Source organism: Salvelinus namaycush, chromosome 1, assembly GCF_016432855.1.
Source record: "Salvelinus namaycush isolate Seneca chromosome 1, SaNama_1.0, whole genome shotgun sequence".
NCBI classification, from domain to species: Eukaryota; Metazoa; Chordata; class Actinopteri; order Salmoniformes; family Salmonidae; genus Salvelinus; species Salvelinus namaycush.
The window spans coordinates 64,059,111-64,079,344 of record NC_052307.1 but is presented as its reverse complement, the minus strand read 5'-3'; the positions used below and the strand labels follow the sequence as shown (position 1 = coordinate 64,079,344).

General features: G+C 44.8%; 1 protein-coding gene across 1 annotated transcript; it reads left to right on the top strand.

Moving 5' to 3' along the window:
• Window positions 1-2,064: 2,064 nt before the first annotated feature.
• On the top strand, window positions 2,065-19,447 carry LOC120047082 (cysteine-rich secretory protein LCCL domain-containing 2-like). Its single transcript, XM_038992630.1, has 13 exons — window positions 2,065-2,242; window positions 4,262-4,647; window positions 7,665-7,783; window positions 10,602-10,734; window positions 12,660-12,775; window positions 13,259-13,521; window positions 13,643-13,770; window positions 13,859-13,989; window positions 14,117-14,160; window positions 14,273-14,345; window positions 14,733-14,808; window positions 16,403-16,533; window positions 17,594-19,447. The coding sequence occupies exons 2-13, from the start codon at window positions 4,372-4,374 to the stop codon at window positions 17,643-17,645; spliced, it is 1,542 nt and encodes a 513-aa protein (XP_038848558.1). The 5' UTR covers window positions 2,065-2,242; window positions 4,262-4,371; the 3' UTR covers window positions 17,646-19,447.
• The last annotated feature ends 787 nt before the right edge of the window (window positions 19,448-20,234 follow it).

Below are 20,234 nucleotides of genomic sequence, written 5' to 3'. Positions count from 1 at the left end.
GAGACAAGTTAAAGAAGCGTTTTTAAGCCTTGAGACAATTGAGACGGATTCTGTGCCATTCAGAGGGTGAATGAGCAAGACAAAATATTTAAGTGCCTTTGAAAGGGTTATGGTAGGATGTGCCAGGCGCAACGATTTGTGTAAAGAACTCCCAACGCTGCTGGGTTAACGCTCAACAGTTTCTCGTGTGTATCAAGAATGGTCCACCACCCAAAGAACATCCAGCCAACTGAACAGCTGTGGTAAGCATTGGAGTCAACATGGGACAGCATCCCTGTGGAACGCTTTCTACACCTTGTAGAGTCCATGCCCTGATGAATTAAGGCTGTTCTGAGGGCAAAAGGGGGTGCCACTCAACATTAGGAAGGTATTCTTAATGTTTTGTCCACTCAGTGTATGTGCAAGACTGACAAGCCCAGAAACGCATAAAAGCCACTGCAACAGCTTTCTGATGTCTCTCACTGGTTTATTATACCTGTGTGCAATAAAATGTGGATTCTGGTAAAAGTCTTTTGAACAAATCGTTTCTCAGTCGGATCATTTACAAATGGTCATTTATCAGTGGTCTGGGTTTGATCTGAGACTTTTGCTTTGTCTTGGCTCTGGTGGAGGATTGGAGAGAGACTTTGTTAATGGAGCAGAATTCTCAAGTCATTTTCAAATCCCTTTTGAGAAGATTAATTCCTTGTGAAATTCACAACCTAAATGTCTCAGAGCAATATCAACTTTATGGAGGAATTATGGGTAGAACATTTTTAGCTATTAGGTCACTGTGCAGCTGGCTTTTCTTCTGCTAGGTAAATAATAGCGACAACATGATGAACCATCTTCTCAGCCGCACATGAAGTCTCTGCTTCTCTGTGTTACTGTGCCAACCCTAATCCATGTCTGGCGGGACCCCCCGTGCCAAGTGTCATAAACTTGTGTTTCTTCTATGTAACATGTTTGTTAGTGCATCTTTCATGTGCTGCTGCTGAGTCAAATGAAGGCCAGCTGACATCTCTTTTTCATCTCCCTCTGTGGTCCCATGTGGCTGTGTGTTTAGATGACAGTCAGATCATGATGGAGTACTACCATGCCTTTACATCCACAGGTCTGGGTCAGTATAGAAGATGTAGGCATGTATGCTATACTTTACATGTGGAGTGTGATGTAGAGGTTGGTGTGCCAGTGATGCAGTGTGTGAATCACAGTATGTGTAAAGTTCCACCTTGGATTCCCACTCTGATGGGAGTCTTGGTCTCCATACCTGGGGGTAGAAATGTGAATTCCCCATGGGTTAAGTCATCCTCACAGAGACAATGCTGAGCTGTACCAGAGGGAGGGAGATAAAGAGACTGCTCTGACAAGCTGGGTACTTGGTACAGATGTGAATGAAGTGTTTGCACATGTGTGCAAAGTGAAGAGAGACGAGTGTAGTAAGAGCACCACCTATTCTTCATTCCTGTTTGGTTCTAAAACAGAACCCTTGTAAATCAAACTGCCCCTCCACTCTGCTATGAAAAGAGGACATTCTGTCATGGCATTCCTTGAGTGGCATCAAAGCAAGGCGTCAAAATAAAAGGCCAACAAGTGAATAGTTGTTCAACCATAAACTGATATCATACCAGCTATCATATCATATGAAGGATATTATAATACACCTATAAAGAGAATTATTAATAGTAATACAGTTATACACAAATTACATTCACTATCAAAATAAACAAATTATAATATCGTATGTGGAATTATTAATTATATTTGCATGTATCCGACTATAATGATATACAATCATGCAATAATCTTTGATAGGCTAATGGTAATTATCGATAAAACTGTCTTGAAGAAACTCTGGCAAAGCTTTTGGATTGGAAAAGAAACAGAAAAGTTATACAAAACTCTATTACGCATTTCGATTGCTCTGGTTCGTAGTGAATTACATACTTTGTGTTTTCCTTTCGACATCAATCGTCAGAGCGCAGGATGCTTGCCAAGAACATAGCCTTCTTGAGGAGGGAGCTGTGGGAGTGACTAAAGAAAGAAGCGTTAAGATTTGTTTCCCTCTTCACTCGTTCAGCGGGGTCTCTATATAAAGCACTGCGATGCCGTGGTAAAGTTAATCAAAAGTCACAAAGTTACTCTGCCCTCTAGGACCGCAGCCAACGAGTACAGCTCCACTTCAGCACCAATTTAGCAAACGGGAAATACTCAACCGGTGCAGAAGCTTTTGGATAATTGCCGATAATTGCCAGTGATTGAGGTTAGCATGTTTTTCTACATTTAATCACATGTATTCTGCACCATCTATTCACCATGTAATTCTATGATTTTGGGTGCCACTGAGTTCAAACGTTTTATAATGTAAAGATTTGATAAGAATATGTTAACATTTGTTTGTTTAAATACATTTTCTTTCATCAATGCTGTTATAAATGAATTAGCCTGTCATGAAATACTAAACGTTTCAATATTGTCTTGAACATTGTTATAACACATGCAAGTGCAGTGCTCCAGCCATCATCACTGTCCACATTTCCACTTCTGTGCAATAATGTCAATCCCAGGTGTCAATTCCTAGAAAGCAATTTAATGAAAACTGTGCAACATAGCTTATATCAACAATATAGCTGTTTTGAGTCAGGTTTACCTCAGAGCATGTGTTGTCAACTTGTCCAAGGGGAGTTGTGTTGATGTGTGACACTTCTGGGTTTGACATTGGGGGCAGTATAGGACAGAAGAGCTACTGCAGAGCCACCAGGTGAAAGCCCACCAGCTCCTGTATATGTAGGCAGGGTGGCCAGTGTGTGTGTGTGTGGCTGGCTGCTCTGTCTGTCACTCAGGTATAACATTCATGAGAATGATGAGAAAGGCCCAGAAATGAAGGCTGGTGTAGGTTTGGTGTGAGAAGGTAGGCAGGGACACAAAGAGAGGGCCAGAGGAGGGGTATGGTGGGATGGTTGGGCTGCCTCAGGCCAGCCGGCTGGCTCCCATCGCTGGCTGTGGCTGCTTGGCTCCGTGACAGTGTGTTGACACAGACCGGCCGTCAGACCTCAAGCCGCCGTTCCAGGCTGAGAGAGAGAGAGAGGAGGAATTGAAGGATGCAGGGAGCAGTGCTATGACTGCGCTCTCTCTTTCCTTCTCTCTCCCTCTCCGCCATGCCTTCTCCTGCCGGCTGATTTAGTAGCCCTGCTGTTTGTCTTCTCCTGGCCAATGGGGTTGTGGCTGAGGCTGGGAGCCTGCCTTGTGCCCTGTGAGCCCTGTGTGTTGTGGCAAAGGAGGATGAGAACCACACACTACCTCATATTCATACTAAAATGTTCTGTTTTAGTATAGAACTCTGCATCTGTCTCTTCCCCCCTCTCTCTTTATTTGGCTTTCTCTCCCTCTATTTTCATCTCTCTATCCATCATTTTCTCATTAACTAATAACCTTTTCTGCTGTAGTTCTTCCCTTCTCCATCTACTGTTTTAGATTGTGATTTTGCAGGTCAGCCAGAGGAGGATCAGAGAGAGGTCAGAGATGATGGACTTCTTTGCCCGGGAGAGTGAACCTGACTGATTACTCTCTTTCCACCCAGATTATATATCACTCTCGAATACAGGGTCATTAAGGACAATTGATGGCTTTAATGAAATATCTGCAGTCATGTTTACTGATAGATCATAGTTCCAAAGGGGCTGAGTAAGACTCCGACAAAAGAAGAAACTAATTAACAATGTGAATTTCCTTAGTCACTGTGTTGAGCAATCGATGTAAGATTACAATTTGTCATTATTATGGATCTGAAAGGATATCCCCAGCTAATTGCTGAATTATGATAGAGCTGAAAAGAGCTTTGAAAGGATTTGGCCAAGCTGAAGATGATCAGGTACAATGTGGAGATTAAACTGATGAGATATTGTCTGACTACTGAAAGCCTTGTAGAGAGAGTGTATCCTTGGACATGGAGTAATACCACTCATTTAATTGCCTCACCTGTGAATACTACAGTACTGTGGATAATTGTTGCAAAATCTCTCGGGACTCCACCTTGTTCTTGTGGTAATAGTTATGCAACTTGTTCTCAATGTGGTGAGATCTGCTGTGATATCATTTCCGGACTGATGTATTGCAACCAGTGAAAATGCCTCAATTAAAATTGAGCAATACCTCTAGTACAGTTTCCTATGGAAAAAAACAGGGTTCTCTTGCATTAGTTCAGTCGTCTGTCTGGCCATGTGCTTTGCTCTGTAGCCTGCTTTGTTGGCTGGCGGGCTCACAGTGTGTTTTCTCCCAACAGCATTGTCTCTGCTGCGCTCAGGACCAGAGCTCACACAAGGCTGCCCACTGTAGTCTGCCTACCCAGAGCCCTAGACACAGACGCCCAGATACCCGTCCCAGAGACCGGAGATGACTGCTGCCATGCCCCGCTGGCTCTCAGCCCTCACCCTCGCCCTCAACCTCCTGGTCCTCTCTGCCAGGGAAGGAGCTGCCCTCTTCCTGCCCGACTCCAATGAGCTGCGGCAGCTACTGAGCCGGTACCAGCATGACCAGAACAGCACCGATAACACAGCGGGCAGTAGGACCCGACGGGCCATCCAGTGGACAGACCGCGGGGAGATTCTACAACTGCACAACAAACTGAGGGGACAAGTCTACCCCACCGCATCCAACATGGAGTACATGGTGAGAAATTCAATCCTGAAATGTACACTACCGTTCAAAAGTTTGGGGTCACTTAGAAATGTCCTTGTTTTTGAAAGAAAAGCAACTTTTTTGTCCATCAAAATAACATCAAATTGATCAGAAATACAGTGTAGATATTGTTAATGTTGTAAATGACTGTTGTAGCTGGAAACGGCAGATTTTTTATGGAATATCTACATAGGCGTACAGAGGCCCATTATCAGCAACCATCACTCCTGTGTTCCAATGGCACGTTGTGTTAGCTAATCCAAGTTTATCATTTTGAAAGGCTAATTGATCATTAGAAAACCCTTTTGCAATTATGTTAGCACAGCTGAAAACTGTTGTTCTAATTAAAGAAGCAATAAAACTGGCCTTCTTTAGATTAGTTGAGTATCTGAAGCATCAGCATTTGGGGGTTTAATTACAGGCTCAAAATGGCCAGAAACAAATAACTTTCTTCTGAAACTCGTCAGTCTATTCATGTTCTGAGAAAGTAAGGCTATTCCATGCGAGAAATTGCCAAGAAACTGAAGATCTCGTACAACGCTGTGTACTAATCCCTTCACAGAACAGCGCAAACTGGCTCTAACCAGAATAGAAAGAGGGGTAGGAGGCCCCGGTGCACAACTGAGCAAGAGGACAAGTACATTAGAGTGTCTAGTTTGAGAAACAGATGCCTCACAAGCCCTTAACTGGCAGCTTCATTAAATATTATCCGCAAAACACCAGTCTTAACGTCAACAGTGAAGAGGCGACTCCGGGATGCTGGCCTTCTAAGCAGAGTTGCAAAGAAAAAGCCATATCTCAGACTGGCCAATAAAAATAAAAGATTAAGATGGGCAAAAGAACACAGACACTGGACAGAGGAACTCTGCCTAGAAGGCCAGCATCCAAGAGTCACCTCTTCACTGTTGACGTTGAGATTGGTGTTTTGCGGGTACTAAGGTGAAAAATCCCTAATCGCTCCAGGGTTGCCATTCATATTGGCTGACCCTGGCCGTGACCCCCCCCCCAGTTGGGATAGGCAAAAAGCACATTTCCAATTGACACGTGTGAAATAGGACAAATATAAGCACCCACTAATGTATTATTACTAGATAGTACAGAGATGGAGGTAAATGTCAGCATCAGTCTCTGTTGCTCAGGAAATACCAGGGTCTTGTGTTTATGAGACAGTGATATAATGTAGGTGATTGTTTATAGGCTCCACTTTCAGTGGGAGGGTTTTGGTTTTACTACTGTTAGGTTCTGAACAAACAGAGTAAAAAGCTCAAACCAAGTTTATTCACCACTGGTTCATACAGCTGCAAAGACAAAGACATGATTACACAAGAACAAATATTTATGCTTTCCTACTAGGCGCAGTCAACTCCTTGCACATCTAGACAGCCAATACATCTCTGTTGCTAGTCAGGAACTTAATTGGTTCCTCTCACTGATGTAGTCATGGCCCTGCCTGATGCTAGAACCTTCCTGGGTGTGGAAGTATATGTGTGTAATAGGACTGTTCCTTCTCAATTCATCTGACCTGACCTCGGGCCGACTTCCTCACCCTGGTCCGCAACTGTCCTACCTTATCAGTGACTGAAACCAGACTGTTTTCCCTTTGCCTCCCTCCTTAGGAGCCATGATATTTAACAATACCATGTTTTGACAGAATGTAAACTTTCTGCACTCCCCCTTGTCTCACTCAGTAACTTTCCCTACGCCTAGGTTCTATCCACCCTACTTTGATCCCCAACATATACATTCATTATACATGTAAAGTAATCAATAAGTTCTAGTATGGTAACATGAATAAGTATGTTTCAAGCTAGAACCCAACACTACAACAATCTTCTCTCCTGGAAAAGATGAGCTCATGGTAGTCAACTACTGGCAGCCTGGAGAGGAGCTGGCTTACTGGGAGGATAATTACACTGACTCTACTTTACCTGCTGGGAGTCAGACACTGCAGAGAGGGGTGAATGAGGACAGGGTAGGCCAGGGGAGGACAGTGGAGAAGAAACAGAGTGCTACATGAAGGAGGGATGGATAGAGTGGGAAGGGGACTGTGGAGAAGAGAGAGCACTGAATGTTATTGAGAGGGATAGTGTTTATGGAATGTGGTGACTGGGTAAGAGGGTGTGCTGAGGTTAAGGTTAATATAGTTTAGATGGACAGACTCGGGGGGGGGGGGTGTTGATGTAGTACAGATGTAGTACTGAAAGTGTGATGCCTTGTCTGTGTAACTGTGGTGTGGTCTGGCAGGAGAGGAAGGGCCATGAAGTCTCCCTCTGCCCTGCTCTTCTGTTCTCTGCCAGGCCTCAGCCAACAAGCTTGGTTCTGAGGACAGGACTGGGGGTATAGCCGAGCTGGCATGGTCATGGGCATGCATATGTATGTGTATGTATTTGTATGTGTGGTGGTGACCACCAAGGGCCTGGAAATGTACTGAGGAGAGACACTGTGAGGCGCCACACTGTACCAATCCCCTCCGCCCCCTCCTCCCCCATATCCTAGTGGTAGTGGTGGCAGAGATGAGGTACATCCCCCTTTCCACCCTCTTTTCCACGGGTAGAGAGCGAAACCTGCTCGGGAAATATGCCTAATTCAGCTGTGATTGCTGGGGATTTGTAGTGGAGCGGGGCCAGGCGCTGCTCCACTCACATTTCCTGGGCTAAAGCTAATGTTTTACTTGTATCCAGATCAATTTCAGCTCCCTGGGAAGGAAGAGGGAGAGCAGAGGCCTACTAAGGTAGCTAGTGGTTAGGTAGGTAGCAATGAGGAGACAGGAGGAGCATTATTATATGGAGGCGATCTACCTGGTGGCCTGATATTAAAGCAGCTGGGGTAAGTCTCGCTGTGGTGATGGTCATGGATGCAGGTAGTTTTGATGGGTCTGTCTCACTGTTCACTGATCATATGTTTGAGTGTGTCACAGTGTGGACCCCTTTGCTGTCATTAATGTTACTGAAATGTGTGAGTTTTAGTGTTACGACTTTGTTCTAACAGTGTTATTTGTGTGTTTCCAGGTCTGGGATGATGAGCTGGAGAGGTCAGCCACTCACTGGGCAGAGGCATGCCAGTGGGAACATGGACCTAAGGACCTGCTCATGTCCATCGGTCAGAACCTCGCTGTTCACTGGGGCAGGTAAGACAATATGACACACACACGAATGCATACACACATGTACACTTCACACACACACACACACACACACACACTCTTTGTGCTTTATGCTGTCTGCTACTGAGTCTATGTGAGTCTGTAGTGTGGCTGTTGTGTGTGGATGTACACTGAGTGAACAAAACATTACGAACATCTGCTCTTTCCATGACAGACTGACCAGGTGAAAACTATGATCCCTTATTGATGTCACTTGTTAAATCCACTTCAATCAGCGTAGATGAAGGGGAGGAGACAGGTTAAAGAAGGATTTTTAAGCCTTGAGACAATTAAGACATAGATTGTGTATGTGTGCCATTCAGAGGGTGAATGAGCAAGGCAAAAGATTTAAGTGACTTTGAATGGGGTATGGTAGTAGGTACCAGGCGCACCGCTTTGTGTCAAGAACTACAACGCTGCTGTTTTTTTCATACTCAACAGTTTCTCGTGTGTATCAAGAATGGTCCACCACCCAAATCACATCTAGCCAACTTTTGGATGCCTAGGGGAGTGCAGCTCCCGCTCAGCCCAGTCCAAGCTCTTCTCTGTCCTGGCACCCCAGTGGTGGAACCAGCTTCCCCCTGAAGCTAGGACAGCAGAGTCCCTGCCCATCTTCCCAAAACATCTGAAACCCTACCTCTTCAAACAGTATCTTTTTTCAATTGTTATTTAGGTTTTTATTTAGGAACACAAAGAAAGTACAAATAAAGTAAAAGAACAACAACAAAGATCTGGCAGTTACAGCGTGCATCATACGTTCATCAGATTAGTTACATTGACATCATCTTCGATTTAGACAATTTTCAAGTACGAAACCCATTTTTCCCAGTATTCCTGACCTCTCTCCTGTTGAGTTCTTAAAGCAAAGGTCATACGCTCCATATGGTGTATTTCTTCTACAATATCTATCCATTGTGTCACGGTGGGAGGGTCTTTTTGCAGCCATTTCCTAGTGACAGACTTTTTACTGGCTGCCAGTAGGACCTTCAACCGGTACTTTTCTCTAGTGTGTAAGTTATCAGGTATTTCACCCAAGTACAAATAAATGAATGTTTGTTCTATGTCAAAACCCATTATCTTTCCAATGTTAGATCTTATCTCTCCTCAGTTTGTTTCGATTGCGGGGCAGGACCAAAATATATGAGAGTGATCCACCCTTGATAGCCCGCATTCTCTCCAACAAGGGTGTAGTGAGCCAGTCTGTTTTGATTTCAGTTTAGGTGTTATGAAGAAACGTATAACATTCTTCCAACAGAATTCTCTCCATGATCTTGAGTTGGTGGAGCTTTGTTGAGTCTCTAATATGTTCAACCATGTTTCATCAGTTATTTCAATGTTAAGTTCCTCCTCCCATTTCTGTTTAATATAGTTTGTAGATTGTTTCTTTGAGGATTGAATACCCAAGTAAAGATTGGAAATAGTTTTTTTGATACTCCCCAAGTTGTATGCGTTAGTGAATACTTAGATACATTTTTGAGGTGTTCGAGGGTCAATCACTTTTATCTCCCTGTCGAACTTGTAGGTATCTGTAAAAATATTGTTTATCCAAGCCATGTTTTTTACTTAGGTCCTGGAAGTTCTCTAGGTTCCCATTCCTTATAAATGTACTGAATGATGTGATGCCTTTCTGCATCCACTGTTTAAATCTGCTGTCCTGAGTTGCAGGGATGAAGCTGGGGTCGTATGCGGGCCAACTCAGCAGTTTGACCTCTGTCTAAATGACTTTGCTTAACTACCTTAAACCATGTCTTAAGAGAGAAATGAATCCACTGATTTTGTCTAGGTCTCAATTGCGCTGACACAAAATAATATTTTAGGCTCTTCAAACAGTATCTTAAATAATCCTCCTCCTCACCTCGACCCCCCCCCCCCCCCCCCCCCGACAAAAAATGTGACCCCCCCCACATACACACTCCACCTCTCCTTCTAGCTCTGACTCTACTGATAACTGTTATTGAAAAAAACGTTCTATTTGTGTGATATGTGGCTGTCCCATCTACAGTAACTATCTTAAGATGAATGCATTAACTGTGTGTTGCTCTGGACAAGAGCGTCTGCTAAATGACTCAAATTAAACATTTAAAAACATGGGCCAGCATCCTTGTGAAAAGCTTTCTACACCTTGTAGAATTCATGCCCTGACAAATTGAGGCTGTTCTGAGGGCAAAGGGGGGGTGGAGTGCAAATTAATATTAGGAAGGTATTCATAATGTTGGGTATACTCAGTGTATGTATTTGTGCTGTGTGTTTGTTAGTGTGTTCAGATCATTACAGCCTGACAGTGGGGCTCTTTGTGTATGACAGTGGAGGGCTCCCTCAGCAGGTGCCATTCCAGGAATCCGCTCGCTTGGGCTCTCACAGCCCCCCTCTCTCCCTCTCTCCCCCGCTCCATTTCTCTCTCTTCTGATGCCAGCAACAGCCAGGGCTGTTTTTCTCCCTCTCCACTGCGATTTTGTAGTCTCAGCACTTTTCAATACCGTAAAAAGAGATGTTTACAATAAAGGGCCATAATTGATTCGACAGGCTGTGGAGCCATGTTTAGTTTTTGTAATTTTTTCTCAGCATGGCTCGAGTTCCCCAGTGTTGGAGGGAAACAGACTGTGAGTGTGTCTGTGTGTCTGCTGGGTCAGAACCGGACTAATCAGTGGAGGCCTGAGGGGAGGCTGGTGCAGTGCGTCTCAAGCCCAGCCAAAGCACCTGGCAGCCCCCTCAGATATCCCTCATGTGGCCCTGGCAACTGGAGGTCCTCCTGTATGAGCTCTCTGTGCTGCTGAGGCTGATGCTGCTCCCTCTGTGTCTGCAGGTACCGCTCCCCGGCCTACCACGTCCAGGCCTGGTATGATGAGGTGAAGGACTACACCTACCCCTACCAACATGAGTGCAATCCCTGGTGTCCCGACCGCTGCTCAGGGCCCATGTGCACCCACTACACCCAGGTGAGTCTTGGCTGGGGGAGAAAGGGGGTGGGGGTTCTGAATTTGGAGCTTTGAGTTCATGAGTACTTCCCTCAACAGTTCCTCCATGAACAGCAAACCACATTTGGATCTAATTCCATATTAAATTGTATTTTTACAGGTTTCCTTTGAACTAATATAGATGATCTGTGTATGAGCCTGTGCAGTGTTCAAGGTCATATGTCTCCTTTCTACCATCAGTATATAATGGACAGCACGTGACTTTTAAAGGTGATGCTGCTGCAGGTATTCAGGTCCTGTGTAAAAACAACGTGTTACCTGCAGCCTCTTCAATGGGTGTCCATGAACTAAAAACAGGGGGAGTGCCTTAAACAGTGTGGTTACCATAGGACCACATGGGGGCACAGTAGTGTAGTGACAGAGGAAGATATGTGCTTGCCTCAGGACCATTAAACCATCACATCAGAAAGGGTGCAACAAAGTGGAAGAAAGAGGAATAAACCGAGGGGAAGAGAGGGACAAGGGGGGATAGAGAGGGAGAATTGGCCTCCTCTCCTCATAGACTTTACTTTGTAGCTGGGATGGATTTGTGAAAACAGCCTGACCCATCCTCCTGCATCTGCATACCTCACATGGGAAACCAGGTCACTAGCATCTGGAAACACTTCCCAGACACACCAATCATCTGTGTTTGACCTGGATTCCTTTGAAGATGGAATGCGTGGAACAATGCCAAGTCTGAACACCCTCTCCTTGTTTCTGTCTTTCATTTTCTAGAAATACTAGCGTAGCATAGTTGGGGTCCAATCCCTACCATAACACTGCTAAGCTAGGTTATGCTAGCCCCTCCGGGTCAGTATCCTCACAGTCTCTCTCTCTGGGATGACACAGAACTTTACCACAGGCTCCAGCCCTCATCATCACATCTCTGTGTATGCTGTAGTGGTGTAGCAGTGTGGTGTCTATGCTGAGTCATTGTCTCTAAGTCAATACTGCCTGTGGCCTCTCACTGGCCCAGGAAAGGGAAACACATTCCTGAAAGAGAGGGGGGAGGAGTGAGAGTCAGAGAGAGAGAAAGAGGAAGGAGAATTAGGGGTACAGGGGGAAAGTGTGGTATTGGAGTCATGTAACAAGCTAGGACTGCCTGGCTCTCTGCCTGGCTGTCAAATTCATAGGTGATGCCTGTAGCTTTACATTTAAGTAGTTAAAAAAAAACTGTATTACTATAATACTTGTTATTTTTCACTTTTGTATTTGGTGTTTGAATTTTGATTGATACTGTTATTGTACTGCATTGTTGAGGAGAGTTAGCAAGCAAGCATTTCACTGTACCTTGTGCATGTGACCAATAAACTTTGATTTGATTTAACTACCTCTCCATATTGACAGAGGAAGTGGGCCTGTCCAGAGTTGTCTTTGTTCAGTCCGAGCCACTGCCAGTATCATTTATTTACATTATTAAACTGGATCATGAGAATGATCACAGAATGTCGCAGGAAACAAACTGTGGTCACATTCGACGTCTATCTCCCTCTGACTGGGGCCGAATGAAAGAGTAGCCTCTTCTAAGGGCCCCTGTGGCCCCATCAATCTGCCTCCAACACCCCAGCATGGGAGCCACTTCCTGTGGCAGGAATGAGGGATCTGTGAGGGGCGAGAGAGATGAGTGAGAAAAGGAGAGAGGTCTACAGTGACATTGTGCTTCCTACTAATGTGTCTGTGAGGCTCTTTCTCTGACCTCGATAGCCACCCATGACAGGCCCTTTCAAAGGCTGCAGGGCTCCATATCAAATAGTTTTAGCTCGTAGAGTTGTCTGCACTTTTATGTGGAGCTGAGGAACTGTATCAGTGGAGATGGATGTGTGGTCATAGAAAGAACAATGAGTCAGCAATGCGAATGTCCTTTTATTATAACAATGTTAATGGAAGTGTTGTCTTATCTGCAGCTGGTCTGGGCCACCACTAGTCGTGTGGGGTGTGCAGTGCACGTGTGTCCCAGGATGAACGTGTGGGGGGAGATCTGGGAGAATGCTGTTTACCTCGTCTGTAACTACTCCCCCAAGTAAGACCAACTCACTAACGTTACTCTCATTTCCCCACTCATTCACACATCACATCTCCAGTGTTCTATTTTACATACTTCTTACCACCACATGGGGTGTTTACCTAATACCAAATGCTTTTGAGGGCACATGTCAGGGTATGAATTTGTCTGTCTAATGTTACCGTTAAAGTGTCTGTCTAAGAAGTATTTCATGACACATTGAAGCAAATTCTGAAATTCCAGCAGAAGTTCAAATACAAAAATAATAAAGGAAAGGGAAAGAGAAACAGGTCCTAAGCAGAATGTTCCAGACCGACCTCATTTAATTTCCAGAGGGACAGCGTGTGTGTTTTCATTATCCAGCTGGACTCAGGGTTTTAAGAGTGTGTGATAATGTGCAAAGAACACGTGAATAATTACTAGGCCATGTGCCGTGACGGCTGAGTGCTGATTAGTTTCCAGCCAGTCATCCTGACCACTGTGCTCGTTCCTCCTCCCCAGGGGAAACTGGATCGGAGAGGCCCCTTACCAACATGGCCGCCCATGCTCCCAGTGCCCTCCTAGCTACGGAGGAAGCTGCAGGGACAACCTCTGCTTCAAGGGAGACTCTCAGCGTTCTGAGACTGAGGACATGAACGAGGTGGAGAAAGCTCAGATTCCCATGTCACCCCGCACCACCGCCAAGCCTGTCCCCAGACCCAAACCCAAGCCTGCTGCTCCCAACAAGCCCTCCGCTCCCAAGGCTCCCACCAGTACTTTCCTGGGTGAGTTTGACTAGTGGGAATCGTGTTTGGGGGCTTTCAAAGTTGACTGTTTGAATGCACTGTTTGGGAAGGAATGCCACTGAAATCCCTAATTGACCAGTAATTGATTTGTCTCCCACAGCCCAAAACATCAAGTGTGAGACCAAAATGCGTGACAAGTGCAAGGGAGCAACCTGCAACAGATTCACCTGCCCTGCTAACTGCCAGAACAAGAAAGGGAAAGTGTGGGGGACGCTCTTCTATGATGTGGTGAGTCTCACACTGAAGTCCAACATTTCACACTATACAGTTTGTATGTCTGAATGTGTTTCTAAGGATTCTGTTTCTATTTTTCCAGCAATCAAGTATCTGTCGTGCTGCTATGCACTATGGCATCATCAATAACAATGGTGGTCTGGTGGACACTACAAGGAAAGACAAGTTGCCATTCTTCGTCAAGGCAACAAAGAACGGCATTGAGTCATTCAGGTAGATATTTCTGGTAGTCTTTATTTTCTGTCGTCATTCTGCCTGCTATGCTCATTCAGGGTTTGTGAAATTAATGATTTCCTGAAATGTAATGGTCTTCTAATGCCTGGCTTTGATCTCTTGACAGTAAATACAAAGCCGGCAATGCATTTGTGGTGTCCAAAGTGGAAAGTAAGTCAAACTTTTTCCAGAATAAGTGGAGCATGCAAACCCTTGTTTTTAGCTTCTTCACCTGATGACTTTTTCAGCTGTTGATGGCGTATGTCTCCTCTCTGTGCCACAGAACAATCAGTGGACTGCTATGCAACAGTGGCGGAGATCTGCCCCTTCAAGAAGCCCTACTCCAACTGCCCAAGGTGCCTAGCTCCTCTCCCCCCACCATGTTTCACACGCACAACAAGAAGTGATGACTTGTGAATTAAGGGCCTTGCTTTGTAAGCAAAATCTAATTAGAGTCAGATTCCTGCTCTGGGCCAAATTCTTTAAACCTTCAGTACAAAACCACTGGAATCTCCTAAACATGCAGACTCTGCTAGAAGGAAGCCTCAGTCTTTCCTCTGTTCTACAGAAGTTCTACGGAAAATGTGTCAGGGTTATTCATAACATGACATACATTACATTTAGCTAAATGGCAAATTCTTGCATAAATCCTGCATTTCTCATTGTTGCAACATAAACCATAGGTCTGCCCATTCAATTGTATTTGTCAATAATAATGCATTCTCAATGTGTGTCTCCCTCAGAGTGTTCTGTCCGGCCAACTGCAAGAACGAGCCATCCTACTGGGCTCCGGTGGTTGGGAACAGCTTCTACACAGAGGTAAGTACTGGACCTAGTCACTGGGTATACCAGAAGGGCCTCACCATGCCTGTCCTGTCCTCCTGACCATGTTGAAAGGCTGAGAGGTCATACTGACAGAGGACAAAAAGTTTGGCCCCACTGGGCCTGCCAGACAGATACACCTCAGTGTGTCTGCTCCCCAGAGAGCTGTATCTGACTGGAACACTGACCTGATTTATGTTGGACAGCAGATGAGTGCGGTCTAGCCCCGTTGAGCACTTAAGAGACTGTGGCCTGAGGCGACCACGAGCAACTTCTGAATAGCAGTGTGAACACAGTTGGAATGGGAGCACTGGTGATGCAGGCCTGGTAATGGTCGCCAGTAATGTCTCTCCCAGTGCTGGGTTCGACCACACACAGCTGCTCAGCCCTGGCTGGCTGACTAACTGACTCATAACTGGCCCAGAGATTGCATGCCTGAGGCCTGAGGTCTGAGGCATGAGACTGTGTCAGGAGAGGGCTTTAGGACCAGTCTCAGAGAGGGAGGAGCAGTGGGACACACTGTCACCTCCATTATTGTCACATCACCTAAGTTCCTGTCAGATCACCTCTATCACTTCCTAATGACCCAAGGGCAAATCTCAAATGATACACTATACTCCATACAGAGCGCTACCTTTAGCCAGAGACACATACGGCTCTAGTGACAAGGAATGCACTATATAGAGAATAATATGCCATTGGAGAGACGCCATATCACCAAATCACCTCTGGCTTAAGTTGCAAATTGCACGTGTAAGCTAATGTGAGACTGCAGTGGATGAAAGGAGTGAAACAAATAATGATGCTCCCCTGGGAACCATTTTGGACCTAAATTGACCCAGTTACATGAAGTTGATGTTTTAAGTGTTCTTGCCTCGAATGAACTTGTTGACTCTTGTTTTCCCCCAACATTATTTCACTTAGATGTAGTCCAACTGGACACATCAGTTTCCCAGAGATCTCAAACAGGGCCTAATGACTGTATTTTGTCAGGGCAGAGCCTGATTCTAACACTTTAACACTTACAGCGCCAACACTGAGCAAAACACAGCAGAAGGAGAAGTACAGGCCTATATTGACATGACAGAAGTCCCCAGACACCAGTCCGGTTCACCAGACACCAGAGAATGTGGCCTGTGTTAGGCTAGACTAGTGTGATGGAATATGATGAATGAGCTTCCAGGTTAGTGATAAGGACCCAGGGTCTGACACACTGGAGCCAGACTCAGTCTGGGGACAGGAGGCATCATGCTCTGCCTCGGAACCATGTGTGGAGTGTACAGCTCTCTGCTGCTGTCTGTCATCTGTAATCCAGAGTGGGGCAGCAGTTTACATCCTGATAATGATGTGCCTGGCTTCGGCCTTGCTAATGTCATGCATGTGTACATGTACAGGATTTGTACAAATGGAATGCTCTGGAAACTAATACATTGACTGTATTTGGTGTGGCTCTGTGCACTGTATGTGCCTGCACTGTACCTAATACAAGAAGCTTTACTGATATAGTGAAATGGAATAATAAGCCATGATTGCTGTATCTGATATCATGAGAGGTATATTGAACCCTCTCTTCTGATCCCCCCTCCCTCAGCGCTCCAGTATCTGCCGAGCAGCCACCCATGCCGGGGTGATCCAAGCCGGTGGGGGCTACGTGGACGTCCTGGCCCTGGATAAGAAGAAGAGTTATGTTGGCGTCCTGAAGAACGGCATCCAGTCAGAGAGGTGGGTGCCTGCTCTACCCTCCTCTTCCCCTGTAAAATACCCTTCCCTGCCCTCTCCCTACCCTTCCTTCGCACACCCCTCCCCTGTCAGACAGAGGTCTAGGGCTCAAGCACGGAAGCCATTGGCGCCAAGTCCATGTTTGGCACACAGGCGTGCAAGAGTAATGGTGTGGTTTAGTGTGCGGACGGCCCACACATGAACTCTTTGCTTACTTTACCCGGATATTCAATGGAGTGTGCAAAGTGCTGCATGGCCAAAATCAGCTGAGCTAGAGTACAGTGAAATCTATTGCTGAAATCAAGGGCCCCCTCACTGGGAGCCTCACATTAACCTTAGTGTGAGTGAGGACATGGGCTGTCAGTGACAGGGAACAGTATGGTATTACAACCATGGCTATCAACAGTCAGCCCCTGGTGTGATAGAGACTGATCCAGAGGTTGACTTCTGTCCAAGTGAGGACCCAGCTGTTAGGAAGTGGGGCGTACATGTAGCTGGTTGGGTGGACGGTTCTTTATTAAGGAGGAAATAATCACAGCCTATCCATTTACCCCGGGATGGAAAAGCTGTCGGCGGCTGACTCAGTGCTTCCCTATGCAGGTAATTGCAGCCAATCTGATGCCAATGGGACGGGCATCATCCTGACATTACTGAGATTGGCAGGCCTTCAAGGCCTTTCCACTAATGAATTAATAACAAAGCCGTCAGGCCCAGCACAGTAGTCAATAGTGGTTGTTGGAAAGATCAGTCACTATAACAGCATGGCTAACAATGAGCCAGTGTTTGAGTCATGTTTCCAGATATGACCACTGTGATTACGCTACTCTTACTGTAGGATGTCATGAGCAACAGGCTGCCTTGAATTGGAGCCACACACGAACAATGACAAAAATAAATTGGATCCACAAAACAACTGACTGACTTGACAGCAATATTTATATTATTTTAGTTATTTTTAGATTTATGTAATTTTATCTTAGTAATGAGTTGAAAGGACACTGGTTAACTGTTTGAGTTCATGAATGAATGCTCAATGTAACCATCTCTCACTTCTCTTTTGCAGTAAGAGCAATCCAGAGGGTGGCTCGTTCCGTGTTTTTGCTGTGAGGGAGTGAGTCTCCTCCATCTCAGGTCCTCCCACTCATTGGTTCAGGGACTAACAGGGTCCCCCATCTGCTCTCAAGGGGCAGGAAGTGCCCACAGGTTCGATGCCATGGCAACTCCTCCCATCTGTCTCTGTCCCCCACTCTGGGAGGAAGCAGAACTTCCCGTTGGACCAACAGACACTTCTCCCTCTTAGCTAATAAACAGTAGCTGACTGCTCAATTCGGTGGCTAACATCACAAAGAACCCTTCTGTCTTCTCCTACCCTTCTCACCTTTAAACTCCAGATGTGGATATTTTTGTAAGATACACAAGCAGTAAATGCAAAATGATGTGTAACATCAAATAGAACATAGAACAGCTGGTGCTGGATCTCTGCGTCTTGACATGTAGTTAGGTTTCAAATCAAATATGTCATATTTGTTTATATTTTATGTTCTTAATACAAGTGAATCATTGGTCTCCATGCACAGGAATGTATATTGATCACTGTATTTAATCATTCTGTACAGATTTAATTAATTAATTTTTTCCTTCTTAAATGGGTGTATATTGACAGTTTTATATGTGTTTATAATGTATTTTGTAGCTTGTCTCCGCTTTCCTAACCCATTTATGCTTTCATTGGGGTCTTTACCTTTGGCGGATAGGCCTTGGTGCTTGAGTTAGGAGAGGATCTGTGTTTGGCATGCTGGACGAGCTCACAGTGGACAGACAAACAGGTAGACAGAGACAGACAGACTTAGGGGTTGCGTAGGAAGGGAAGGGGAATGAGGAGGAGAGGAAGGCATACCTCCAAGGAAAAGAAACCTTTCCTGAATACAGCTTGTACGACTTCCAGTGTCAATAATGTTCAGACGATCTGGTAAAGGTACAAAAACATTGTAACAATATTCTGTCCACTGTGAGCTCAGGAAGGCAATGGGAGCTTGTGTGGGCAGGGCTTTCAAAATGGTGGCATATCTGGCTTCATCCAAGGACATTCACAGATTAACAATGTTCTTGTTTGAAAAATGATTCTGTATTTATAATAGCTCACTGCTTTATTCCCCCCTTTCCTCTCTTGATGCCATGTGTTTTGATTGAGTAAGAGAAATACTCTACGATAGGTTGAATTTGTCCCCACTTAAGACAGTTGAATGTTGTAGGTTTTGTAGAAAGAGGGTCTTATACAGTCCAATGTGAGAAAGGTGTGCCAAGTGTTCCTATCAGCAGGCTTAGCTTCAGTTAGGATTCATGACTAGGCAATGATTTGTAAAATACACAGAGGATGCAGAACATGGATCTGTTTAAACCACTCATACCCAGGGATGTAATAAATAGTTACTTATCCAGAAGGAAGGCACACAGAGGCAGAGGCACGCTTCAGTTGGGGAATATCCTCTTAAATGCTGAGACTTTGTCGTGAGAGGAGAGTAAATCTATGTAAATTGATGCTGGAGGTTTTGGGTCTCCTAAAGAAGGACATTAGGTATCCTCTATCTATCCCTAAGCTAGACTGGACAGCAGTGCAGCCATTCTCTCTTTGTTTTAGTTTTCATCTGTCTATGTTTTTTTAGGCTACCTCAGTCTTATAGTACATGGGCAATCTTAAGGGAAATGTTAATGGTTTGTACAGCTTTGGAAATGGAGTGTAATACTTTGATTAGTCTTTTCCGAACTGTTCTCTATGCTGTAAAGCCTTCTTTCTAAATATATGTGGTGTGTTATTTTTGTTTGTTTGTCTAGTTTGTATGGTGTTTATAGGCATTGGATGGGGTTTTGTATTTTTTTTGTACAATTTGAAAATAATTAAAGTTTGAAATAGTTAGAATGTTTGTTTATTTTGTACACTGGATATAGTAGGATACAATGGCTACATTTGCCTAGGTAGTAGGAACATGTTCCTATAGCAATTTAGCATAAATACTTATTTCTCAACAATCCAACTACAGCAACACATCTTGTACAGCAACACAGCTTGAGCCAGATCATATGACTGGAGCAGTCAGGTGACATGACAGGCATGCTGAGGTCCACAGCAGGCATGAATGGAATAGAGACCTAGGCCACCCAGGTTAGGCCCATTATCTTTGGAACAACTTCACCGACCACAGACACGATCTGAACTGGCCTTGGTCTGCCTCTGGTGGGAACATACATGCAGGAATGGGGTGGAACAGATTCCCACTCAGTTAAAACAATCACTTATCCTTAGGAAGCACAGAGATGGTATGCTGATACTATAGTCCTGTAGATTTGAGTTAGCACAGTAATGACACAAGTATGCTACTCAATAGATGTAAAATAATCATGTTAGACACCATCAGGGTTTCTTGCTCTTTGTACTTTGCAGCTTTCCACATTGAGGACAGACAAATGGAGACGCATTGGAAATAAGGGCTCATGAACCATTGGAAGAATGTCTAAGTTTGAGATACTCTCTTTAAGCAGTGGTAAGTTCTGATTCTGTCATTTAGAAAGACAAGGTCATAGTAAGGTCATGCGGTGTTACTTCAGCACACAAACCCAGACTGGGCCTTTGTTATTGACCTGATGTTGACAGTAGAGAGCCACCTGAAAAACACCTCAGTCTAACACTGGCAAGAGGCTGTGTTTAA

Excerpts from the sequence above, each read along its gene's own strand:
- LOC120047082 (XM_038992630.1), top strand. The coding sequence starts at position 4,372 with ATGACTGCTGCCATGCCCCGCTGGCTCTCAGCCCTCACCCTCGCCCTC. Across the intron at positions 13,771-13,858 it reads GGACGCTCTTCTATGATGTG|CAATCAAGTATCTGTCGTGC; the intron begins GTGAGTCTCACA and ends CTATTTTTCCAG. Across the intron at positions 14,346-14,732 it reads CCCTACTCCAACTGCCCAAG|AGTGTTCTGTCCGGCCAACT; the intron begins GTGCCTAGCTCC and ends TGTCTCCCTCAG.